Genomic DNA, 27,252 nt, shown 5'->3' with positions numbered 1-27,252 from the left:
AACTTAGCCAAACAGAAAATTGAACCTGATCCTCTCTTGGGGATATAAGAAGAATACCAATATTGCTACCTTGTTTGGTAGAAGACTCATCTACATAAATTTTCCAAGTCCCTTCTTCTTCAGGAACTTGCAATTCTATTATAAAATCTACCAGAGCTTGTGCTTTAATTGCCGAACGAGACTGATATTGTATATCGTATTCACTAAGCTCGGTCGTCCACTTGATCAGTCGCCCGGATGCTTCTGGATTAAGGAGCACTCGACTAAGAGTGCTATTAGTTAGTACTATAATTGCGTGCGATAAGAAGTAAGGACGCAATCTTCTAGATGTCAAGACCAAGGCATAAGCTAATTTCTCGAGTGTAGTATACCTACATTCGACTCCTTTCAATAGATGATTTGAAAAATACACTGATTGTTGTTTCTTACCCTCCTGCCTCACCAGTACTGAGCCTACCACATGCTCATTTGCTGAAAGGTAAACCCATAAAATTTCCCCTACTACAGGCTTAGCTAACACAGGTAGGGTTGATAAGTAATCTTTTAATTCTTGAAATACATTGTCACATTGTTCATCCCACTGAAATTTATTGGCCTTCCGAAGTATCTTAAAGAAGTGAAAACTTCGATCTGCTGATCGAGAGATGAAGCGGGATAACGCAGTGATTCACCCCGTCAATCTTTGAGCTTCTTTCATATTGTGTTGGGGCTCCATATCCTAGATTGCTCGAACTTTATTGGGATTTGCTTCTATCCCTCACTCTGTCACCATATAGCCCAGGAACTTGCCACTTCTGGCTCCAAACAAGCACTTGCCAAGATTTAGCTTGAGTTCATACTGTCTTAAGGTTCGGCATGTCTCCTCTATATCTCTGCACAAATCAATAGCTTAAGGAGATTTAATCAAAATGTCATCTACATATACTTCCATATTTCTTCCTATCTATTTCCAAAAGAATTTGTTCATAAGCCTCTGATAGGTCGCTCCTGCATTCTTTAGTCCAAAAGGCATAGCCATATAATAATAGGTACCTTCAGCTGTAATAAAACTAACCTTTTCCTGGTCGTCTTTAGCAAGAGGTACTTAATGATAGCCCTGGTAGACATCCAGCATACAAATGTACTCGCATCCAGCGGTAGAGTCCACCACTTGGTCAATGTGCGGCAGAGGATAGTAATCTTTTGGGCAAGCCTTGTTGAGGTCCTGGAAGTCAATACATACTCTCCACTTATTTCCTGGTTTAGGTTCCAGGACGACATTGGCCAACCAGCTAGGAAATTGTACCTTCCGAATATATCCCGCCTCCAGTAGCTTATCCACTTCTTCCTTGATGATCTGGTTCTGGTTGGCTCCAAAGTCTCTTTTCTTTTGCTTGACAGGCCTAGCATTAGGATAAACATGTAATGAATATTCCATTACTAGAGGAGAAATACCTGTGACCTCCTTGGGAGTCCATGTAAACACATCGCTATTCCGGCTCAAACATTGTATCAGCTCAGTCTTGAGTGGAAGGTCTAAGTCGGCCGCCATATAAGTTACAGCTTCTGGTCGCCCGGCCTATATTTGTACTTCCTCTTTTTCTTCGTATATCAAACCAGGTAGTTTCTCCTGGATAGCATTAACTTCCATCCTCTGAGCTTTGCGGGCGACATTAGCCTCCGTTCGGATGATCTCCACATAGCATTTCCGTGCGAGTAATTGATCTCCACGGACTTCTCCCACTTGGTCATCAACGGGGAACTTCACCTTCTGACAGAAAGTAGAAACGACCGTCCGAAACTCGTTCAAGGCCGGTCGACCCAGTATAACGTTATATGCAGAAGGCGCATCTACCACCATGAAATAGGATCTCTTGGTTCTCATTAGGGGCTCCTCCCCTATAGAAACAGTCAGCTTTATCTGGCCGAGCGGTTGCACTTCATTGCCCGTGAAACCATAAAGAGGGGTCACAATGGGTTAGAGCTCGCTCGGATCTATCTGCAACTGGTCAAAAGCTTTTTTAAAAATAATATTGATAGAGCTACCAGTATCAATGAAAGTATGGGAAATATTGTAGTTAGCTATGATAGCTTTTATTATCAGAGCGTTATCATGGGGTACTTCTACCCCCTCCAAATCTTTAGGACCAAAACTAATATCTGGTCCCGCTGCTTTTTCTGTGCTGCATCCTACTGCATGGATCTGCAATCGCCGAGCATGTGACTTCCTAGCACGATTAGAATCACCATCAGTAAGTCCTCCCGTTATCATATTAATATTTCCTCGGGCGGCATTGCTCCAGTTTTCCTCCTGTCGAGCAATAGCTATCTCAGGCTGTGCTGGTTTGGGCGCCCGAGATGGCTCGCCCGGCAATTGCAATGCCCCCTATTGTGGCTCAGTCGCATGATATTCCCGCTTAAGCGGACTATTCTGCCTTTGGTAGGGTTATCGTTTGGGAGATCGTCGACGATAACGATTGTTATTTGTCCTCTGGTTCCTCAAAGCAAAGCAATCTTCAGTGTAATGAGTTCCCGACATATGTTAGGTACACTATCTTCGGGGGACTTCTTGTGGCATCTCCACATGCTAGACTGCTTGAGGTCTTCGCTCAGGCTGACGGTGTGGAGGGGGAGCTCCGCGAGGCCCCCTTGGCGGGTGAACAGGAGCTATGACTCCACCATGAACTGTGGCTGAGACAGGCACTACATTTTCCTTCTTGCGAGTTGCTTGAGCTTCTTCGACATTAATGAATTCAGTATCCCGCTTAATCAATGAATTAAAATTGGTTGGGGGATTACACACTAAATCTTTGAAAAAATCGTTATCGTTGAGTCCTTGAGAGAAGGCACTTACCAAGATTTCTGTAGTAGCATTAGGGACATCGATAGATACGTGATTAAACCTCTTAATATATGCCCGAATGCTTTCCTTGGGCCCCTGTTTGATAGAGAAAAGATTCCAAGGAGTTTTATGATACCTTCGGTTGTTAGAGAAATGATGCAGAAATACTTTGCGGAATCCTTGAAATGCCGAATAGAGCCTTCTGGTAACTGCTTAAACCATCTTTGGCCGCTCCACCAAGGGTGGTAAGGAACATTCGACATTTAACCCCATCAGAAAATTGCTGTAACAGAGCATCGTTCTCAAATTTAGTGAGATGATCTTCTGGATCGGTGGTCCCAGAGTACTCTCTGATATTCAGATTCTGATAGCGCTTTGGCAATGGATCATCAAGAACTCTCTGAGAGAATGGAGTAACAATTCTCTCAGGAGAACTATCACTAGTCACCATTTTCCCCTTGCGTTTATCTTTCATTGGTGTTTCATCGGAAGATTCTTGCAGCACCGGCTTTTGTCCTCCTTGTTCCGCAGGGGTGCGAAAAAATGTTCGAGGATGTCGAGTGGGAGATGTTAGAGTGTATACTGAAAGTCTAGCTTTTTGTATAAACATTTATTTTGAAATAAGAATCACATTGGTCAAATGTCTACGTTTATGCTAGTGTAGTTATCCATTTAATTTATATTGTAGATAACATAGTGTGAGGAGACACACAGAAGTTCATGTTATCAGTTCCTTATAAATTATAAATAGTAGCTCACAACCAAGATGGAATGGGGCAAACCATTGTAGTGGTTGTAGTGTAATTTGGTATTAATTTATCTTAACTATAAAATTACACTACTACACTATGAGTGTATTGAGCAGGATCATTTGAGGTAGTTTTTTTTATATTGACTACATAAAAAAACAAAACATCTGTTATTATGGAAGTGCGTACTCTTAATCATGATATAATAACAAGTACGTATACTTAATATTTATTTCTTTAATTTATCAAAGGGTGTGATTTAGTTCGTTAAATCAATAGGCCCGATAAGTTGAGAAATGATATTATTTATATGGTGTATTGTTGATTATAGAATGAAACTGTGTCCTAGTAATCTAGGTTGATGATATCCCCTTGAGGAGCTCATAAGGATTGTCATGTAAATCCTGCAGGTGAACTTAGTCCGATATGACAATAAGGTTGAGTGGTACTACTCTTGGAGCTAGATATTAATTAAGTGAGTTGTCAGTAACTCATTTAATTAGTAGGCATTCAATATCTTAAACATAGGGAGACTAACGTACTCATGATAAGAAGAAGCCCATATTATAATATGAGATTGGTGCGGCAGTGCAATAATAACTCTTTAGTGATATGAATTATTATTGATGAACTTGAGTTGGGTGTTCGAGGCGAACATGGGAAGCTCAAGCTCATCGGAAGACCAAAACCAATTTCTCCTCTCGGTCCCTATTGTAGACTCTTATTTATAAAGTCTTATATTCACCTAAGACCCAACTTCTTACCCATCTTATGGTGGCCGACCAAGCTAAGCTTGGAGCCCAAGCTAGGGCCGGCCAAACCAAGCCAAGATGGAAGCCAAGTTGTGGCCGACCTAAGCTTGGAGCCCAAGCTAGGTGGCCGACCACATTAATATTAAAAGGAGTTTTAAATTTTAAATCTTTCCTTATGTGGAAGACATGGTTTTAAAAGAGAGTTCAAAATTTTAAAATATTTCCTTTTATAGGTTTCTACAAAAGATTAAAAAAGATATTTGATATTTTTTCTTATTTGTAGTTAAAATGAAGATTTTAATTTTTGGATAAAACTTTACTTTTTTGTAACCATCTACATGTTTTAAAAGAGAGATTTTAATTTTCCTTTTATAACCAACCATGAAGGGATTTAAATAGAGAAATTTTTAATTTTAAAATTTCTGGAAACAAATAAGGAAGTTTTAATTTTTGTTTTAAAACTTTTCTTGTTTGGGGCACATGAGAGTGGCCGACCAAGGCTTCATTAAAAGGAAGTTTTAATTTTTATTTTAAAACTTTCCTTTTTAGACATGAGCAAGGAAAATAAGGAAGTTTTAATTATGTTTAAAACTTTCTTTTTTTACCATGACCAAGGAATATAAAAGAAAGGGAGGGGGTGCCTCATGAACATAATAATCTTCTATTCCTCCCCTCTTATTCCTTGTGACCGGACCTTCCTCTTCCCCTATTCTTCTTCTTTGTGGCCGGCGGCATCAACTTCTTGGAGACTTTGGTGGCCGGATTTTGCTTGGAGAAGAAGAAGAGAAAGGAGGCATTGTTTCATAGCATCCCTTGGAGATTGGTTGGTGGCCGAAACTCATCATCCTTTGGAGGTTGTTGGTGGTCAAAACTTGGAAGCAAGAAGAGAAGGTTTGGGTGGATTTCATCTTGGTAGTTCGTCGCCCACACGACGTCCAAAAGAATGAGAGGAATACAATAGAAGATCAAGAGGTCTTTAAGCTACAAAAGGTATAACTAATTATTAGTTTCCGCATCATAACTAGTTCATCTTTTATATAGATCTTGAAAAACCAAACATAAGAGGTTAACAATTTTAGGTTATCATTTTTGTTATCGATTTTATTGTTCGATTTCATGTTTCAATATTGTGTTTCTATTAAGGTCTCTATAGTTAAACCTAATTTACTATAAGAAGTTAAATATCCAATTTCTTTGAAAGGTTTTGTCTAGGAAGTGGTGGATGATCTCATACCCAAGAAGGCCTAGTGTCTCGCCATGTTTAGCCTGGAAGCTGATCTTTGAAATAAATATTTGATAACTTCTGTAATATGATTTAACTTAGGAAGATCATATCGGTTAAACTTAGAGTAAAAATGTTAAGTATCGTTTCCAATCAAGTTTAACTTCTGAAGGACAATCTGAATTAATAATGTTAACATCCTCCATTACGTAGTCTCAGATTCAAGTGAGAGTTCTCACATACGGCACCAAATGTTTAATGTCTGTGATGTCTAATTAATGCCGCGCATGCTGAGAGTAAATCAAATCGTGGACAATAGAAGCTAGAGCAAGAACATTTACTAGCTTACAATCTCTTTTACATTCAACAAATTAGCATCGAGTAACAAAAGCTTAACAGTTCACGATACACACGCGGGTACATTTTCAAACCATAATTTTGTGACTGATTGGATTGAAGCTCCATGCGAGAAGTTGATTCTGGTAGCTAAATTTAAAGTTCTGAAGAGGCAAAATAATTTATTTTGCCTTGTGTTCTGAGAAGACACCAGTTTATTTTCCCGAACATGATATTTACAGAAATACTCAAAAATAGCAGACGGAATCCTCCGGTCCACAATTTTAAAGTTCTGAAGAGGCAAAATAATTTATTTTGCCTTGTGTTCTGAGAAGACACCAGTTTATTTTCCCGAACATGATATTTACAGAACACTCAAAAATAGCAGACGGAATCCTCCGGTCCACAATTTATATATCGTCCACTATCTTTGATCGATAGATTATCTCAGAACACCAGTTTATTTTCCCGAACATGATATTTACAGAAACACTCAAAAATAGCAGACGGAATCCTCCGGTCCACAATTTATATATCATCCACTATCTTTGATAGATAGATTATGATAAATCCCACCTATTTAACAAGTAAAATCTATCAAAATGGACCAGTTCATACAATGGACCATCCTTGATCCACAAAATTACAGACCAGAGGATCCATCCTTCAAAAATAGAGCAGGGATCCTCTGGACCGCCTGTCCTGGTCCGCTCCCAAGACAAGCGGATTGGTGGGAGGCCATGGTCTCCAAAAATAGATCGAGGTCATCACCTCCCACCAATACAAATGCTAGTCAAGCATTTGTGGACTAGAGGATCCCACCTCCCAAAAATAGACCAGCCAGTTCGATAGTCATTTTAGAACTCACAAAATAATTACTAATGGCTTGTGTATAATAGCTATAAAATCATGATAACCTATACATAACTGGCGAGAAAGAATCACTACCAACCTTAAGAACGACACAGGTAACATCTATTGATTAAAGTTTCACTAATTAGGTGTCTGATAGGCTAGAATATTGCATCGTATCTCCTCTCTGGGCTTATTACCACAATGAATCTAAGCTATTATATTTGGAGCGTCTAGAACTCATATATATATTACAGCATTACACAATGGTACTGGGGACGTAACTGCTTTGCGGACCACAGTCAATGATACTTAGTCATCATAGTTACCTTCGGCAAACTTGTTCTCGGAATAAAAGACTGCGGCAACTTGATTTTCCCCAAATTTTCTTCCATGCAATCCTTGCCTGGCTTTGGCAGACCCATCAACATCCTCATACTCCAAAAATACCTGATCAAAAAAGACGACATATTGCTTAACTGGTAAAGGGAATGGAATAGCTGCACTAAATGAATTCAAATATTGCAACATTTTAGTTCATTAACAAACATTGTAAATTCTAAAAAAGTTAAGTATATATAAAAAAGGTAGATCCACTACCTTAGCGGCCCCCCTAGTGCCGGCCCCACGAATATGAAGGGAGGTTCATGCGGGTACACAGGCCATAGGCGATTCTATGGAGCGTTGTAAGGTATCATACATATATTTTTTAGAAATATCAAAACGAATAAAAATCATTTTGCATTTGTAGACATCTGCAACATTGTGTAGTGTGCAATAGCCCTATGCGACAGATGCCAGCATATAAATCACTAGGTAGGCCTAGATATAAAGATATTGGTAAATGATTTCTACATGGACTTAAAATCTAGTTCTAACAAGTATTGTGACAGGTATAGAGGTACATGGTCATACTTGACATTTGCCCATGTTGCTTGATAGGAGTGATAAAGAAATTCACAATAAACAGTCTAACCTTTCCAACGCCAGGGGTTGGTTCTCCATTTTGTCCAGGACGTGGGATTACAACGTTGACCAACTTACCTGCAAGTAAAAAAAATGGAATGGTTATTAAGGCGAAAAATAAAATTCAAGAAAGCACTCAAATGCATCTTCAACAAAGAACGAAGATGGACTGGTTCTCATGTAAATTAGCAATAAATCAGTCCCAAGTCCTACCAGGGATTTTGTGTTGAGAATTTTCAATTCTGATGTCTATCAAATTTCTTATGCCGCATGTAATACTATATGCCAAGTTTTATGCCAGAAGTCCTATCATTTGACAGCTTTCATTGGCGTGCCAACAAATTCTGATGATCATTTTTAATCTCGAGCTGTCCTCATCCCACTGATACCACATAAATCCAAGCCGTTGGTTGTTCTCCAACTTTCCATGTCAATAAAGTCAATGATTCCTCTTACCTCACTAAGCAACTCCTACAGACCTCTAATTCATCTGTTGCTCCCATACTTGTCATATGGATAGAGACAATGATTACTCTCCAGCTTTATTGCTTTACTTTATTTAGTTATAGGACCAAAATTAAACAACACGCTGAGACTAGATGACCTTGGCAAGGAGCCCAACTACGGAATACATCTACTTAAGGATACACCTGAGCCCTTCATTTGGAAGTCCATCTCTAAGAAGCAATTTCCAGAGCATTGTTGATATTGAGGATGCAAAAGGGATGTGAAGAACATGAACATTTTGGTCTTTTGCTGTATATAAAAAGCAGATTTTTGTTATCGCCCTTTTTCACAAGAGGTTTGATTTTTCTCTAATATTCTGTTTGTTATGGCCTTTAAGGATATAAGTTTTATTTTTTCCTCTGGTTAGCAACCTGGCATTTCTTCTGCCTATTATTTTAATATAATTCATAATAGATATATAAACATAAATTATATTGATAAATAGTTAATGCATCCAAACAACCAGTGACTTTTTCTTTTATTACCTTTGATTATTTTAATAAGAGTATCAACTACTAGTAAAAAGAAAAGGTAACAGGGACTTGGTGAGGCAGAAAATGCCATCAATTATAAAGAACATTTATTTAATTATTACCGTATTTTCCACCTTCTACCCTCATGTCTTCCATTATGTATTCATATTCATCGTCGTTTCCAAGTTCATCTGGAGCAAGCACATGAGTTAAGCATATCACCTTTGTAGGAAGAGATCCAACCTGGTAAACAAGTTTCTGCATTTGGAAAGATGATATTAACTCTATTTTCAAAACGGGAACTCAGAAATTAAACACTGTCAACACATACTCAAATGTTTCAGTTGAAAACTCCATGATGTTGTTGAACTACTTTGTCAAAATGTACAAAATAAGAGAGGCATGCATGATAAATTGCTTAACTGTCATCTACAAATATCATCTCATAGTAGACCATGACAAAAGGAAACTAATAGCAAATATTTAACCAATGCAAACAAATAAATAAATAAACACTAAATTTTAAGATAATTTATTTGATCCTTCAAGTTTCCTCTAAAAATAGTAGAATATAGACCAATATAAACACTAGATTGAACCAGCATAGCAAACTATCACTTAATAGCATTCTGTCAAAAAGGTGTATGGAAAATCTAAATTAGAATTTTTTCTATGACACATTGATAATTTAGAATTTTTTTTTTTCTCATTTTTGCAAACTCAACTAAGTTTTAGTGAAAACGTATTTAAGTAACAAAACATATTATATAACTCTTGGAAATCACGTCAATATCCTAAATAACTATAAGATATGTCACATTTTCTTTAGATTTTTCCTTCCTTTATGCCCATTCACTCTTTTCTAACCATTCAGGACTGTTGCTTGGCAGATTGATGCTTCAACAAGGCATTTGAGACTAATGGCAACCTCACACAACCAAATTTTTTAGATTTAATTTTTTTCTCTTATTTCTAGAGGGTTATTGATATTTTCAGAATGAGAGGCCTCCGTGGAATGTTAAATGAAAAAAGGGTTTGAACGGGGCAATAATTAATATAATAATATTAGGGATATTAGGGGCATTTTTAGGGCAATCGTCCAAATCTCTATACTATGAACCAAATGATAAGACTGATAAATTATACACCATCAAATGTTTAATCATTTTGCACCAACCTGCAATGCCACTTGTTGTTGTGCTTGTAGCAGTACACTTTCGTGTTCTGGTCTTGGCTGCACAGTACCTTGGTTAGCACGCCTTACAGTAAGGGTTTTATCACCCATTTTGATACCATTAAGAGCTGCACATGCAATATCAGTGACAGATAAGTCTTGGTAGACACAGAATGCATATCCTTTTGAATTGCCAGTTTCCCTGTCCTTCACAAGATCAAAACCACGGAGAGGCCCGAAGGACTCAAGCAATTCTCTAACTTGCACTTCCGTGAAATAGTATGGAAGTCCTCCTACAAAAATGCGATCAGGTCCCTCAAGTCCACCAGCAGAGCCAGGTGTCAGTCCTACTGCAGCAAGATTAAGATTAGGATTAGGTTGGCTTGGACCAAGTGCAGCTGCAAGGGAAGGGTTATAATCACTTGGCCTTCTGACCTTCACTGGGCCACCCTGAAAGACATAGGCCTCATTTTAAAGTCATAGGTATAATACAAAAGTTGCAACACAAAATCTTAAAGTTAAAAAAACTCAAACCTCAAAAATAATGCCATCCAATGCCATTGCATTGCTCGCTTCTTCAACAGACCTCATTTCTACAAATGCAAATTTCTTCTCGTGGTTGATATACACATTGACAACGGCATCACCTAAAACCAGAGAAAAAATCAGATCCAATCTCATAAATCAAGAGTTCCTTAAGTTACAAAAATTAGTTACAAACACTAACCTGGACCAGCTGTGTTCCCTCCAATAGCAAACATAACCTGGCTAAAGAAAATTGCAACTGACTGCAAAAAAAAGATAAGCGAGAACAAGAACCATCAGCATCTAATCATACTATAGATCACATAGAACTACAAACATCTTAATCATATGACACACGAAGGGAGAGAGTTATCCAGCATAACTTTCTATAACAATAGTTACCATTTGCATATTTTTTTTTAAAGAGTTGTAATAGATTGAGATGATTTTATAATTACCAGCCGTGAAATCCAACATAGAGATAGATGTTGTTCACTTGTTTGGTAAAGGTGACAAATACAATGGCGATCTCTGAAGGTTCTAGTAATTTTCCATCAAAGATCATGGATAATTTGGTACCCTTTCCATGGCATGTCATATAGGACTAAAAGTGATTGCAAGAAATGAGGATATTTTATCCAAAAATTTTATAATAAATAACTCAAAGGAAGATTTACGATCACCAGCCTTCAACAGTGACTCAAACACCTCAATTGAGTGATTCCAAACACATTAAATCATTGCAAGATAAATCAAGGCTGATTTATCATACAAGGTCAATCAAAATAATAAGTAACTTATAAATTATAAAGCCAAACTTGGGAAATGCTTAACCAATAAACGCTGACTAATAATGTTAAGAGTGTTAGATATAGAGTTTAGAAATTATAAAAAAATGTAGCTTTCAAAGAATTAACACAGGTAAACCTTTTACACCTATTGGATGATACATGCCTTTGTCTCCGACCAGATAAAGTGATACAAACTCTGACAACATCCAGAAAAGATTGCTGAGCTACCAGTTATGCTTTCTCCTTTTATTTGCATCGCATAGTAATTCAGGCACACTATATTATATCTGAAATGCTAATTTCGATTCAAAATAGCCACTGGAATGGAAAATATGTAGTTGAAGTATTGCTCATAAGATGTTATGTTGTGTTCTAGATGTCTACTCATACAACTCTATTTAAAAGGAGAACAGATTAGAATTGGAAATTATAATTAGGCCAATCTCATTTTCCTTTCAATTCAATTACTTATTAGTTTAACAAAATGCGATTCATTACCCTATACATGACATATTAATTATTTTGCACAATATGTTTAAAACTTGGCAGTTTAAAGAAAGAGAGTACCCATGAATTTGCATGAAGATGCTTCAAGGAAAAAAAAGATTCCAAATAGAAAATGAAATCAAAAGGATCTTTCCATGAAACATGAGGATAAGATAAGGACAATAACCTGCTCATTAGCAGAAGGAGGAAGGCCTCCAACATATACACGGCGAGCATGACGAGTAGCCTACAAAAGAAAAAAGTGATATTCAAAGTATATGAGACAAACAAATCAAATGATGATACAACACAGTGGATAGTGGATATCCATGCCTGCTGAGTCATGGCTTGCACTGGCATCATAGGGAAAGTTGGAATCTAACAGGACATTATCAACAAATTAAAAACTCAAAACCTAGAGAAAACCTAAAAGCTCAAAACATTCAAACCAAGCAAGAACTAAGCTGAGCACCTGTCCAGCTGCCAAAGGAAACATGTTTGGGAAGATTCCAGGAATGACTGGAGTGGCTCCAGAGAGTTGACCTGTGTAGAGAAACTGAGTTTCTACCATGTAATGATAAGTGCATTAGAATAAGTACAAGAGAATATATATGCAGCATCAATCTTTTATGCCCTCGCACGTACAAGATTTGATCTGGATTCTGTAACAGAATCATCACAAAAAAAAATTATATCATTTTAATATGTTGGAGATAACATACATAAAACTAGCAAAAAGTAGATAATTGCCAGTTGAAGATGAGCAAGATCCACCAAACCAGTGCATTGTTCCTCCTTGAATATAAAAGCTATAGAGTCCGCTCACACCCTTGGCAGCTTAGGGGGACTAGTGGCCCAAAATTGCCTTCTTATACAACATACATATACAAAACAAAACAAAACACAAAGACAAGAGACAACCAAAAGCATTCTCAGTTTGAGAACTAAGTTAAATAAGAAAAGAAAATGCAAAAAAATGTGAAAAATATATGGACCTTAGTTCCAAAGAAACATTTTCTACTGATTAAAGATTAAAATGGCATCATCTTAAGTAATAAATTTTTCTGCTAAATATGGAATAAGCAATGCGGCAGAAATAACATGCATAAATTCATGCAATACATATACCTGCAGCAGTTGCATCAGGTAGAAGAGAAGCAGCTGGTGGGGTAATGTCAAAACCACTGATGCGTTTGCTGTTATTTGGGAGATCAATTAATCAAGATATTAAATAAAATAAAGAATAACATCGATAGAGCTTCACAGCTTTTAATTGTTAGCATGATGAGTTAATCAAACTACTAATTCTTATTAAAAGTTACAAATAATTTTACACAGAAGTCAGAAAATTTTGATCAGTGCATTATGTATCAACATCAGACAAAGATGCATATTATAGCATGCATCCTGACATGTTCACCTAACAATAAACAAAAAAATAATAATAAAATAAACAGTGCAAATTTGATGCACTACTTACCTCGTTGATAGTGAACGAGATCTTGATCTCCTAGTAGATCTGCTTTTTGACAGAGATCGCAATTGATGCCTACGATGCCCATCTCTATCTCTCTCATAATCTTTATGCCTGAAATGGTCATGAAGATATAAAATGCAAAACCCAAAGTTAATCCCACAAAGTCACTCAAAAACAACTTTTAGTAATCTTATAGTATTATGCAGCTTAACCTCAATAATGAACAAACTGAAATCAGACAGACCCATAAATATGAAGCTCCAACTAATGCAAGGATTTTAATGGAATTACATCAATCTTACCATTGCACAACTTCCAAGTGGTAGAACTAATATGTAATGAAATCATAGTATAGACAGCAAGGTATTCAAAAGGAGTGAAAAATCAATTAGGACAAACAACAGGTTTTATGGTATCAGGTTAAATCTATGTGCTATCAAAACTTGAACTTTCTTCTATTGGATCCCAACGCAGGCCATAAAAGCATGACCTAATCCTGCTAAACATAACATAACACAAACAAGTTCAGTAGAATTATTTATAATTTGTACCCAATCTTCACCTGTCATATTTAATAGGTTCAAGTGTTTGACTAATATTTTTTTCTGAAAAATCAAATAATATGAACCTAATCCATTAAAAAATCAACTCAACCTGAGTAGTTTTGGTCTACATCAAGGAGAGTCACTCCAGTAAAAATGGTTGAATTGAAAATTTGAATAGGATACCATTGGTTTAAGGTGAAGCCTATAACCTAATAGAAAACCCCTATTGAGTGTATGCCTAAGCAAACAGATCAGTTGATACCACTAACAAATTTCATGAACAGAGAAGACATAAATATAGGAGCTGATTACCTATCATAGTCTCGGCTATGGAGACGATCACGGTCATCAGATCTATCTCGACCACGTTCCCTTTTTTCACTTCTGTCCTTGTGCTCTCTGTGGTAACGATCCAGATCCCTGTCTCGAACAAGCTCCCTGTTTTTTTCTCTTTCTCTTGGTCTTTCTCTATCCTTGCTATGCTCCCTAGTTTTCTCCCTGACTCTCTCGATATCGCTGTCTTTTCTTCTTGACGATGTTCTTTCATGTTCGTGAAAATCATACTGCAGCAAGGAACAAGTTATATGCCATTAGAAACTTCCAGAGATACCAAATGATGTCACACAAGTAGCTCTTACTATTGGGAGGAGTAATGCTAATCAAGTATACATTCAAAGGCTTGATAAGTGAATTAAAATACATAAATCAACAGTAAGACTGATTGATTAAACAATAGGAAAAACATAGGAGATCGAAAGAACGTTTAAGAAATTCATACACAATAAAGACAGAAAATTTAAAACAGGATGATGTAACACTTGAAATGCAAATATTAAAAATACAGATATGTAGAGTTACCTGATATCAAGCAATTTAAGATTTTGGGCTAAGCATTAACCATATTAATCTATTTTTTTTTGCAAGATTAAGATAATTTATTAAACACTGCAAAAATCGGCAATTGAAAATTGTGTGCTCGCATGCATGATATTCATACAATTAACTTAGTTTCAGTCTACATCTTTGATCTAGACAAATCTATTAAAGATTGTGTAAACGCGCATAAGGGTTAAGTGTCAAAAAGATAAAATTATAAACTGAATCCTTTCCTAACTTAAACTTTTGGGATACATGGTCACTTGACCAGATTCAGCAACTAAGATCCATCAAGAAATGCACTCTTTATCACAAACAGCAAAACAGCCATGATAAAGTTCTCATCGTGTAATTCATCAACCACTAAAGCAAAACATAAGAATATCATTGTTGTAAAGGCAGTTTAGGTGGTTGTCTTGGAAGTTGCACCAAGTGGCCGCTTCGTCTAGTGGTATATTAGTTATTTTAAAGAGTGATATATTAGTTAGTTTACTTATTGTTTTTCTTTCAATTTAAATTTATAATGGGAGCCTTGGCGCAAAGGTAAAGTAAAGTAAAGTCTCAATTAAATCTATGACTATGAACTGTTGAAATTAATATTTTGTTGTGATTTTTGTTTTCTTGGCTGCAACGTGAAATATGAAATGCTTTGTTATTTTTATATGTTTAGTATGTACTTATCAATTATGACTCCTTTATTTGTGATCATAAGCTTGTTTTAATTTGATTTGTTTCTCTTCACTATTCTAATATTATTTTAATGATGGAATCAAGAAACGTAGAAGCCAGAATCCGACAGCAGGATCAGGGAATCCGAAAACAGGATCTCAGAGAATTTGGCAGTAAAAGGGAGTGTAGGAGAGAAAATCACCTTAGATCTGGGATCGACTGAGTTCTCGAAACCGTTTCCCTTCGCCTGAGGGGAATCGGCAGCGTATCCATTGTACCCATCGCCGTTGCCTTCGTATCTCTCTCCGTACTGCGCCATATTCACCACTCCTTTAGGCTGGATCTCTCCGTTTCTCCTCCTCCTCCTCCACGGCTTCTCTCCCCGACCCCTTCCCAACGTAAGCTTCTAGGTCAGGGAAGAGGAGGGCTCGCAGCAGAGGTCGAGAGGTGGCGGTTTGTTATGGGGCTCCGTCCATCTTAGTAGCACAGTGAATTGGATCCGGATTTGAAATAACGATTCTTACCCGCTTTGTTTCAGCGTAATGATCCGGATCTATCATTTTGTCCATAGAAAATTCTGATGCTTATTGATATATGATTATGATTTAAATGCTGTAAAATAACGTGGCGACCAAAGAAAATTCTAAAAGAAATATAATGATATTTATTCGAATAGCAACTTCTGGAGAAGTGGATATTTGTGTAATGATGACATATAAATGGCCTGACAGCTAATTCAAGTCAACTCGACGAATTCAAGTCGGACCCGGTTCAATTAGTCAAGCCGCCTCCCTGAACCGAAAAATCCAAGGAGGCGAAGGACAACACGTTATCCCCACTAAAACGGTGGCCATAAGGCACGCCGTCGGAGAACGTCGTCGACGCCTGCCACACCGTGTTCTGCTGCGTGTCATTCCCCGGCAGCTCCAACGAGGCGTAGATGGTGTAGTACCCGCCGGCGCTCGAGTACTCCGCCTCCCGGCCGTACACAGCGAAGGTCAAGTTCCCGTCCGCGACGTCGCTGGGGATGAGACCGGTGCTGGAGATTTGAGTGGTGTACACGGTGGTGGCGCCGGTGGTGGGGTTGGGGAAAGCTAAGAAGGCGTTGGCGCCGGCCATGCCGCTGCTGGTGGGGTTGATGGCCCACGCCACCCAGCCGGAGGAGGACTGGAGCGCGCGGTAGGCGACGTCGAGACTGGCATTGGAAGGGTGGTAGGTCCAGTGGAGGGAGGCGTTGAGGTAGGGGAGGGAGCTGCAGGAGCTGTAACTCCTGTCGCCGGAAAACGCCTCGTCGACGCAGCTCTGGGCCGTGGATCGCCAATGCAACGAGCACAAGAACAGGATTAATACGAATCCTAAAGCGGTCTTCATGGTTAACTAACTAATAAAATATTTAATTAATTAATTAACCAACGATCGGTGATCACAATCATGTATTACCCCGGGTATTTATAAAGTCTGAGAAGGAAAGTAGTGAAAATGATTTAAAATCTGAGGGCCAGAATTATATTGAAAATTGCTCAGGAAATTAAGAAGACGTACGTAGAAGGATTCTTTGTTAAGAAGTTGGTTTTTCTTTTTCAATGTATACCTGTGGAAGACTCAATCTAATACATATAGTTTGCCAGGAAAAAAATATGAGAAATAGTTGGTCAAAAGAAGCTTCCTAATTCAGTTTGCGATATCAAAGAAACTTCACCTGGAATCAATCACTCTTGAAAATTCCATCCGCGTAATTAATCATGCATTCAGATCTTTCGACTAATTGACTAATGATTGATTAATTGAACATGGATTGCGAAATTTTTCGTGGCTAGTTACGAAACGTTTTAGTTTTAGGACACGTTTCATTGCGGCTTACTCGTGCTTACCGATAAGAAATAACAACCTACTTTTAATCGATAGTTAAAACTAATAAAATTTAAGCATCGAATGTGTGTTTAATATTATGCAAAGGTTAAATTGATCATCATATATTATTGGGAGGGTAATCGGATGCATGTACAATAGTAAAGATCGGTTGAGGTTTTAACTTCAATGTAAGAGAATTTGATACTTCAATTTTTTTTTTAAAAAAAAAAACTGATATCATTAATTCAGCTAAGCTGATTAATTTTGGGAGGATCAATCCAGCCATATAAAAAAAAAGTTATCGACCATTAATATGTATTCAAAAGTACTTATAGCAATTATATGAAACATTATTATTGATTACACAAACGATGCATGTATATATATTGAAGTTGCAATATAAATTCTAAAGTATTTTTTTGATAAATTAAATATAATTTTCATCAGTATTATTGTATATATCTTTATTTATTTACACCAAACGTGACTGAGTTAGTAAGCCAAGCCTGGTATTAGGCCCATCAAACTCATTCATTTTTGGACCCCTATCTGCTCTGCTATGTCCATTCTGGTTAATAAGGCTAAGCCTAATCCAGCATAAGTCATAGTAGTTAGAGTTAATATTTAGTTAATTCAGTTAATTTAGTATTAATTTTATATAATTTTTTTTATTTTTTAAATTCAGTTAATTCGATATTAATCGAAATAATTGATTTTTTAATTTAATTCGGTTAATTTGATTTTAATAAAATTTTAATTCGATTGAGTTAGTTAATATTAAATTAATTTTTGATTAATTTATGCACCGAATTAATAAAATATTCACCCATATTTGTAGATCAATTGACTAAATGGATTATTTCATGTCATTAGACTTTTTACTCCGTATATCATCATTTACATTTATATATATATATATTAGTATTACTGACCAATTTTTTTTTGGCCTTTTGAAATTCATATTTTTCATAATTTTATATAAATATTTATTGATCTAAATATCATCATCTCCTTTTATTTTTTTTCTTTTTTTTTTATTTATTTTTATCTTATCTTATGTACATGGACTAGATGAGAACTAATTCTTTAGTATTTAGTTTTTAGTTTTTAAAAAACTCTAAATTGTCATTAAATAAGAACTATTCGATGCTCTCTGTCCGAAATCAAATTAATTTTTTTTAATATTTTGGGTAGCCATTCATGTTTAAAAGTATGAAAATCAAAAAGTTAAAATTTAAACTAAATAAAAATCCTTATGATTGAACGTTTTTGTTGACTACAAAAAATCTTGTTAATTTATATTATAAAAATTTATTTTTTTTAATGTTTTTTACAAGTTCAAAGGAAATCAAATTTAGACAAGTTCAATTGATTAGTTTCGAGTTATGAATGTCTAACTTTTTGTAAATATTCATATTATTATCATTATTATAATTCTTAGTTTCTGAATAAATTGATTTTATACCATCAAAATTTTACATTAAAAATAAAGAATAGGTGCAATAAAAGTTTAATGACAAAGCAACACAAAAAAAACAGCCAATTTGACGAGGTCATTGTTTTAGGAACTATTTTTAATTAATAATAAATAAACAATAATTAATTATTATCTTGAAGTTTATCTTTTTATGCTAAAACATTTTGTACAATTTTTAAAGAAATTAAATTCGCAATCAACAATTATTAAAAAAAAAAAAAAAAGAATCTTACCTTTCACTTTCATAAGGTATTTCAACTTTTGAGAATTAGTCTTCAAAAAAAAATATTTAAGGAAAATACAAAAAACCTTGGATCTTTACCCTTTCGTAGTTAGTGAGCGCCTGAGCGAGCGTGATGGAGAGGGGGAGAGAACGAGAGGGAGTACTAGCTGAGTAGTTGCTCCTCAGGTTTCTCCCTTCTCCTGCTCATCCGATTTCCTTCCCCTTGAATATTCATTTGGATTTGGTCGATCTTTACAAGAATTTCACCTTCCAATTCACGAATGTGAGTAGTATCCAGTCAGCGTTGTCTAATTTTTGTCCAAATTCTATCCTTGAAAGTGCATTTATTTCTTAATTATGAGGATTTGGGTGCTATTTGAGTTTATCTATTCATTTATTTTGGGGCAAGCTGCGACTTTTATATGATTGATCATTGTTGTTCTGTTTTCTCAACGCCTTGTGTTATCTGATACTTTGTTTTCTTGCCTTTTGCGTTAAAAAGTACTTGTTTTATTTACTTATGTTATTTTGTTTCTTAAAATTTAGTAGCTGCTTTAGGGACTCCAGTTTTCGGCGCTGTTACTTCTAGGTTCTTTTAAAGCTAGAAAGCATTCATATTTAACATAATATTGTTACTTTCTACTACTATGTTTTTAATTGTTGGAATAGCCCGCTTTGATTTACCCTGAAATTCAATCTTGGACTTGTTAAATATAATTATTGATATATTCGGTTTCCTATTTCTTTTCCTGCGGGAGCATCGCCTTCCTTTGCTTGTGTCTCTCCCGAATCCCTGCTGCAAAGAATAAGATTTATCCATGAACCACTTAGCTATACTTAATGAAGAAGTTAAACTACCTCTTTGAACCACTCCTGGACGTAGAGTCCTTAGCATAAGAGAAATCAACTGTCTTCGTTCCCTCACTCGTATGGGGGGTGGGGGCTTCTTTAGACTCAAATCATCCTAGGATGAGTTTTGGTTAACTTATGTTTAGTATTGATTGCTTTAGCTAAAAAGGGAAAATTCTTAATTGTTTTACTTAACGACGGTAATCAAAGGTAATTGGAACTTTGCTAACTGAGTCTGCATCAATTCCCTTTATTTTTTTCCTTGCACATCAAAGTAGATTCTTTTGATTCCTTGAACACATTACAAGTCAAACCTAATTTACACCAATGATTATATTCATTCATTGGGTAAGATTTTTTGCTTCAGCTTTCTATACGCTCCTTACACGGTTTTAGGAGACAGTGACTTTGATTTAGTACTCTTCTCCTTTTTTTGTCCTTGACCTTTCATTTCACTTTATTTACTTTTATCTTTCTTGGTTCTTGACTCTTTCATTTCTTATAAACATTCTGAGCAACTTTTGTGTTTAGGTTAGAAGAAATGAATCAGTTGCAAAATGGGAGCGAGAAAACAATGATTCTTGACAACTGGATCAATTCACCATCTATCGAAGAAGGCAGCAGTCTGGGTTCACAATGTGGTGGAAACCAGATTCTGAAAAGGGGACCTTGGACTTCTGTAGAGGATACAATTTTGGTTGATTATGTTAAAAGACATGGTGAAGGAAATTGGAATGCTGTTCAGAAGAACACAGGTCTTTTTCGATGTGGCAAAAGCTGTCGTCTACGATGGGCTAATCATCTCAGGCCAAATCTAAAGAAAGGTGCTTTCACACCACAGGAAGAACAGTTGATAATTGAACTCCATTATAAGATTGGAAACAGATGGGCTCGTATGGCTGCCCTTGTAAGTTGTGCCAGGTTTCTTTTCTTTGCGTCATATTTATCAATTAGTTAATTTTCTTCATAGCTTATATGCTTTTACTGTGAAAATCCTTTTAACTGAATATTCTAAAGTTGCTCATATTGATAGGTGCATTGTTTGGTTGTTAGAGTGGAGTTGCTCACTAATAAATAATAGTTGATTCTTTCTTCTTTTTAGGTGTGATACACTATGCTCTTTGAATGGGTATATATATTCACTGCTAACAGTATGTATGTGATTGACATTGTCATTAAATTGTATAGCGTCCACATACTGTTCATTAATGAAAGATATTTGCTTTATTTTTATTGAAATTTTGTATTTTCTAATACAAGCATTTACTTATAAGCTTCTTATATTCTATTTAAACACAATTTTGTAAATAGTAAATAAAATACAAGTACTATCCTGTTGTGCATACTAGATCGGGCTTGCTTTTGTAGATGTTTTTTACTAGCATAGCCTTGGTGGTGATTCTTCCAGTAGCACTTGTTGGATTGCTAGATTATATCACTTGAAATGTCATCCAGTCCTTTTAGAGTTCTTTTCAATAAGGAGATATGATATTGCACTATGGTTCAACTAATATTTACTTGCCTGCTACTTCAGGTGAAATTTCAAACTATATTGTTGTTTTCCATGTTGACACATTATTTTCTGGATTCCTATTCTTTGTACATTTTGATTTTGCGCAGAAGGTTCTCTTTGACATTGCTCTTTTAAGATTCCCTAGTTCATTTGAATTATTTCAGATGCCTGGGCGAACGGATAATGAGATAAAGAACTATTGGAACACCAGAATAAAAAGATGCCAACGTGCTGGTGTGCCTCTATATCCTCCTAATATATGCTGTCAAACCTCTGAGGAAAATCAGCAATACAAGAATGTCAGTGAGTATAATATGTTCAGTGATAAACTTCCCAATGATGGCCTTCAAGGGAACATTTTTGACATTCCTGATATCGATGATTTTGTAAGTGACAATTTCTTTGCCAAGCACGGGGCTTTATATAGCTCACTGTCCTACTCAGATATAGCAGTTAGTAGCATGCTCCATTACCGGTTTGGATCCCAAAACAATATTTTGCAAAGTCCAGGCGTGTGTTGCATGAAGCAACTTAGAGACACTGAGAAGCAATGGGCTGGCTTCTCCAGTAGCATCTCCGATGAATATTCTAAGTTCGAACAAATTATGGTTGAACCTTTTGCAAAAAAACAGAGGACTTTCATGGTAGGTTATCCCTGTGATCCTGATCTCAGGAACAAGGGCCTACAAACTTTTGAAGGTGCAGATCCTGGTGGTCACGCCCTTCTAACTGGCACATCGTCTGCTCCTAGTCCTATTCTTGGGGCTTTGGAGTCGGAGCTCCCTTCATTCCAATATACAGAAACTGATGCTAGTTGCTGTCTTCCATGTCCATCGACTCTCAAAGCAATTGATGGATATGCTGTATCTCCTCCAGCAGCAGTCTCATTGCAAGCCGACTGTTTTTCCCCAAGGAAAAGTGGTCTACTGGAAGCATTGGTACATGAAGCACACACAATTAGCAATACAAAGATAGAACCATCTACCATGAAGATCGATGCAGATGTAGCGCAAAGAAGTGTCAGTGAGACAAACTTGGTAGAACTCAGTAATCCACCTATTTCTGTTTTGGGCCACACTGCTGTTTCTGTCTTAGATGCAAGCACCCCTCTGAACAGTGGGGGCTCATTATGTGGGTTGGCACATCTTAATCTTTCTTCAGGTATATAATTCATGTTCACATCATTTCACATTCACGTCCTTCTTTCCTTTCTCGTGCATGTCCATCTGATAAATAACTTATTCCATAGTTTCTGCAGGATCAAAAAGCATAGAGACTCAACTTTTTTCTCGTCCAAATGTTAGAGAAAATGGTCCTTCGGTTCCTATAGATTTCTCAAGACCTGATGCTTTACTTGGATCTATTTGGACTGAACATGGTTCGCACAGCGCCAAAGAGTCTTGTGTTTCGAATGATTCCTTATCGACATTCTTAGGATCCAACAGTGACCAATATGTACCTGCTGTCACATCATCTGCCCTCAGGCAGGGAGATGGACTGGACTCGTTCGTACCCAGGGACTTGTGTGCCTTTTGCATGTCAAATGCCTTGATATGAGCAATGTCTTGGTTACGTTACTTCCCGAGAGACGATACATATTTCTTTTCTGTTTTTATCTTTACTATTTGGGGTTTATTTCACTAGTAAAGCTGTTGTTCTGAATTAAATGATCTATAGTTTGCCTAGACTAAATGACTATAAACCATCAGTTATGTTTCTAATCTCGTTCCAGTTTAAAAACATTATCGAAAATGGAGGCTGCTTATTTGGATTTTTTTTGTAAGCATTTGCTGATTTTTAAATTTTTTTTTTTTTTTTTAATATTTCATGTACTAGCTGAGCTCGATTATATTTAACACATTTACATCGTTACAGAATTTGAAAACGTGACTGATTAATCATTAGGATGAAGGTCAATTATTAGTAGTAATTGTCCCTCAGGCTGTTCAATGATAAGATATTTATCTTGTCGTATAGGTATTTATAGTTTGATCCTTCATTAGAATTTGTAAACAATTTTCTTTTAAATAGAATCCGTAACTAAAAGATATTAGATTTTTGAATTGTCTGTTGTGAATATTTTTTGATTTATTTTTATAATTTATTAAAAATTTCTATAGGATCAAATCAATTTGTTAATTTTTTAATTAGTAGTAACAATCGTTTCATTTAGTTTTATATCATTGCGAATGGTTAATTTGAAGATTTTCAAGTAATACAAAAAAATGTTATTTAAACTCTATTATATATAGTTTAAACGATTACGATCACCTCAATTATATTACTAATCAACTCAATTATATTTAGAATATTATTATGCCTACTATTTAATCATTTCTTGCATAAATGCGTATGAGACGATTCTGAGTCGCCCGCTGCTCACGGCCACCGTGCGAGAGATTTCGAGATCCTCCTCGGACGCTGCCTTTCTCCACCCGTTTCACCGCGCATTCTCCCCTTCCTGCCTGATGGAAGCCTCCCTATTCCTTACTCAATCGGCCTTTCCTGCAGCTAGGAGGGACGCCCGGCCCCACTTTGCGGTGGTTGGGCGATGTCGCCCTTGGTCGTGGGAGCCCTGGAGAATGGCGCCGGCGCTCCGGGGAACGCCGCGAAGAAGAGCGGCGCTCGTAGGGTGCCTAACTCCAACTACGTGGTGCCTCTCGACCTGACGCCATCCTTCTGACGCCCCCTTAAGGAGATCCTTCGGGACATCAACTGCCTGACAATATCATCAACCGCAACGACAACTCCTTTCCTTGGTACTTGTTGATCCTCTTCCCCTTCCTATTCGATTCATGGTCCGTTCGCAGCATTTCTTTTTGCGGATCTCCCGATTTTTCATGGGGATTAGTATTGATCTTATAAAGACGTAGGCGATGCGAAATTCCGTGGTTGAATTTGACTTCGAGCAGCTGCCTATCGTTAAAGTCAACTATCAAGGGTTTGTTATCTTCGAATTTCTTTGATACTATACGATCTGCAAAAAGCGCTAACTTGCATAACTAGAGTTGACAATTCGGGTTCTGTGCATGATAGCCTAGGCTAGTTGACCTTTGAATTTCTCCAAGCTATCAAATTTTGGGTTGGATTATATGTTTGCCTCGGGACTGCGCTTGAAACCATGACTATGGCTACTAGATGCTGAAGTTTTGGCGATATTTGTTTGTTTAGTCATCATACTGTCATTTGTCTTCTAATTTTGCTAGTCTTCAATACTTTTCTCTTTCCTATTCTAAAATCAAATTAAAGAGCTTGAGTGGTTGTTTTATAAGGAAATGATGTTGCAACAATTGATAAATTTTTGTGGCCTTTTTTGTTCTTTTTGTAGCATTCATGATCCTTTTCTGAACCTGATCTGTTATTATACCTCATCTATAGTCTATACCCTCCTTTGTTCTTTCTTTCTCTTAATGTTTGATTGAATTCACTTTCTTCCTTTACTTCCTCTGCAGTGACACTCTTTTGTCTTGTATGTGTTCACTCAGCCAAATATCAAAAAATTGAATCTAGCTTTTGAGTGTCCTCTGCAATTCCAGGTTTCATTGCTGGTGCACACCAGAAAGGAGTATTCAAAGAGTGGTATCTTTCTCTTAAATTCCAACGTCTTCTTTCCATTTAGTGAGCAATATAAAAGATGCTTATGGACTCTCTTAGAACATGATCCATTTGACATTCAAATAAAAACAAATTTAGGATAATAAAGTAGAAAGAAGCAGAATATACTGACATTTTTATATCTCCACTTTTCATTAAAATGATTATGTAGGTAAAGTGCTTCAAGAAAGAGATGAATTGAATACAATTTTTAGAAGATGATCATAGCAAGACCACCCTCAATGAGTTCAAGGAACCATCAAGAAACAAATCATCAAAGGAACCATCAAGTAACAAATCATCTTCAACTTGAATTTATTAATAATTCACTAATCCTATCAATTCTCATTATTTAGAAAAAACAAGTTTCTTTGATGTTTGATATTTTATGAGAAACATCCATGTTTATAACATAATTACTGAAGAAAATCAAATGTGCATTTTTATGACATTGGTGATGTAGGAGAACCTCTAGAGCATATTGGCATATCCAGGTAGGTACCTAGTAGAATTGATAGGATTTAGTGATGTAGAAATTTTGCTGTGTGCATCTGAGCTTGTTATAGCTTTTACATTAGTGATTGTGAGTGGCTTTTGTTTGAGGATTATTTGCGATGTCTTTACTTTCCTCCAAGTCCTCCAAACTGAAAATAATCACTAACTGAACATGTCTAGAGAACTTAGTTTATTCATTCATTGTTTACAATGTCAAATCATGATCATCAACCTTGTCGTATTGGTCCCTACTATTTGGAGTTGGCTACATAGATCTTTTCCCTTCATTTAACTCTATGCAAAGTTATATCACTAATAATATTATATATCTTAAAATAATTGTAATTACATTGATTAAGTATATCTTATCTTAAATCAAACTGAAAATATAACTTAGTTTATTCGTTCGTTGTTAAAGAAATCGGAATATTTCTAGCTGATCTGTGTCTTGTTAAAGAAGAGCCAAAAGGAATGTAGACAATCAATTTGTGGTTTAGAACGTACTCCACATGATTTCATAGTTCATTTCTATTAAGAATTTAGAGAATTTAATTACTAAAACATACTGACAGTTTGCACTTGTTCTCACTTCCAATTTATTTGTTTACATCCTCTGTAGTGATATTTTTTTGAGAACAAAATCACACTGACAGTTCTTAGGCAGAAAATAGAAAAATTCATGTAGCTGGCATAAATTATATAATTCATGTCCTCAAACAACTATATATCATACGGCGAGTGTTAAAATCTGTCACGGGTGCAAAAGGGGGTCAAAACGGCATGCTGAGTTGGGTCAGAGTCAAAGTGAGGTGGTAACTAAAGCGTCGCTCTCATCAGGTCTTAGCTCCTCCCTCAGCCCCAAGGCCTTCGGTATAAGGACACCCAACCTAAGAGCAGGTCGGACTTGAAGGATCTAGTGCTCCTCTTGTAAACAATGACGGACACAAAGACCGATCGAAATTATGACCTATGTTATATAGCCGGCCGGCTCAAAGGCCGGCTGGGCATATCTAAGCTTAGTATTCGCTCTCTCAATATATGGTTGAATGACCCTGGAGCCGGGTGAGCTTAATGGACCTATCTCTCCGTTCAATGCCAAGACATATAAACTAAACCCGAACGACCTCTGAGTCGGTCAGGCTTAATGGATCTATCTCTCCGTTCAGTGTCAAGACATACAGACTAAACCCGATCGACCTCAGAGTCGATCAAGCATATGAGATACAACTCCCCATTGTTGCAGTGTACTCCTCATATATCAGTCCTCCTTCATATAATCGATCAGTCATCAAGTTGGTTGGGTTTACAGGGCTCAATGTCCCTATCTCCTACACAAGGCGGTCGGTTACAATGCCGGTCAGAATAAACTCGTTCGGTCTTAATGCACCAATTGAACATATGAGGTCCTATGTTGTTAGAGGCGCGAGGCGCATCGAGGCGCAAAGGGGCTACTAGAGCTCGAGGCGCGCCCGAGGCGCGCGCTTCTTGAATATGAGGTTGATGACTACTAAACTATTGACACACTATTAATATTCCACACACATCAATATCAAATATGACAAGCAAAGCAACACCATAATAAAATTAATAAAAATTTCAAACTTTCAAGTTTCAACTTTCTAATTTAAACTAACAAAGTTCATCAAAACAAGCATAATAAGTCAAATTAATCATCAAGCTCAAGAGCATCCTCATTGTATTCTTCTTCTTCTTTATCTTCATCTTCTTCAAATTCAATTTCTTCTTCTTCTTCTTCTTCTTCTTCATCTCTAAGTCTTAGAGATGAGTGTCTCATAGAGGAAGATGTATTTCCCTTCTCAACTTGTTTAGGCCTAGCTTGTGAACTAGAGGTCATGGATGTAATATTTTTTCCTCTAGTACAATATTCAGGTTCTTCAGTTCCACTAGCCCTAGCAACGACATCCCATGTTAAGTCATCACCTTAAAAAACCAACTCATCTTCTTCATTATCACTTTCTCCATCCATTCTACCCATCAACCATTCATTACTATCATCAATATCTATCAA

The 27,252-nt window shown here is 36.5% G+C and overlaps 3 protein-coding genes across 8 annotated transcripts; 1 reads left to right on the top strand and 2 right to left on the bottom strand.

Annotated features, from left to right (window-relative positions):
• Nucleotides 1–6,833: 6,833 nt before the first annotated feature.
• On the bottom strand, nt 6,834–15,686 carry LOC122034005 (splicing factor U2af large subunit A-like). Of its 4 annotated transcripts, none has more exons than XM_042593146.1 (13): nt 15,424–15,686; nt 13,989–14,239; nt 13,135–13,242; nt 12,783–12,850; nt 12,127–12,218; nt 11,988–12,032; nt 11,842–11,901; nt 10,580–10,640; nt 10,387–10,499; nt 9,856–10,302; nt 8,801–8,936; nt 7,709–7,776; nt 6,834–7,182 (listed from the first exon to the last, which is right to left on the bottom strand). In XM_042593146.1, exons 1-13 carry the CDS (start codon nt 15,538–15,540, stop codon nt 7,045–7,047), a joined length of 1,704 nt encoding a protein of 567 aa, XP_042449080.1. In that variant the 5' UTR covers nt 15,541–15,686; the 3' UTR covers nt 6,834–7,044. The 4 variants fall into 4 exon arrangements, with proteins under 4 accessions (XP_042449080.1, XP_042449088.1, XP_042449101.1 ...); XM_042593154.1 differs by having other exon boundaries at nt 12,127–12,197; XM_042593167.1 differs by lacking the exons at nt 13,989–14,239; nt 15,424–15,686 and having other exon boundaries at nt 12,127–12,316; nt 12,405–12,850; nt 13,135–13,216.
• Nucleotides 15,687–15,781: 95 nt separating this feature from the next.
• LOC122034033 (cytochrome b561 and DOMON domain-containing protein At4g12980-like) lies at nt 15,782–16,822 on the bottom strand. The gene has a single exon (XM_042593173.1). It carries the CDS (start codon nt 16,590–16,592, stop codon nt 15,993–15,995), a length of 600 nt encoding a protein of 199 aa, XP_042449107.1. The 5' UTR covers nt 16,593–16,822; the 3' UTR covers nt 15,782–15,992.
• A 2,021-nt stretch (nt 16,823–18,843) lies between these two features.
• LOC122033983 (transcription factor GAMYB-like) lies at nt 18,844–22,910 on the top strand. Of its 3 annotated transcripts, none has more exons than XM_042593131.1 (4): nt 18,844–19,055; nt 20,153–20,528; nt 21,299–22,295; nt 22,393–22,910. In XM_042593131.1, coding segments are annotated over exons 1-4 (1,674 nt in total). In that variant the 5' UTR covers nt 18,844–19,053; the 3' UTR covers nt 22,692–22,910. The 3 variants fall into 3 exon arrangements, with proteins under 3 accessions (XP_042449065.1, XP_042449059.1, XP_042449070.1); XM_042593125.1 differs by having other exon boundaries at nt 22,384–22,910; XM_042593136.1 differs by having other exon boundaries at nt 18,870–18,958; nt 22,384–22,910.
• Nucleotides 22,911–27,252: the final 4,342 nt, after the last annotated feature.

The sequence above is a fragment of the Zingiber officinale genome, chromosome 1A (genome assembly GCF_018446385.1).
Source record: "Zingiber officinale cultivar Zhangliang chromosome 1A, Zo_v1.1, whole genome shotgun sequence".
In the NCBI taxonomy this organism is placed as follows: domain Eukaryota; kingdom Viridiplantae; phylum Streptophyta; class Magnoliopsida; order Zingiberales; family Zingiberaceae; genus Zingiber; species Zingiber officinale.
This window is presented reverse-complemented; position numbering and strand designations above follow the sequence as displayed.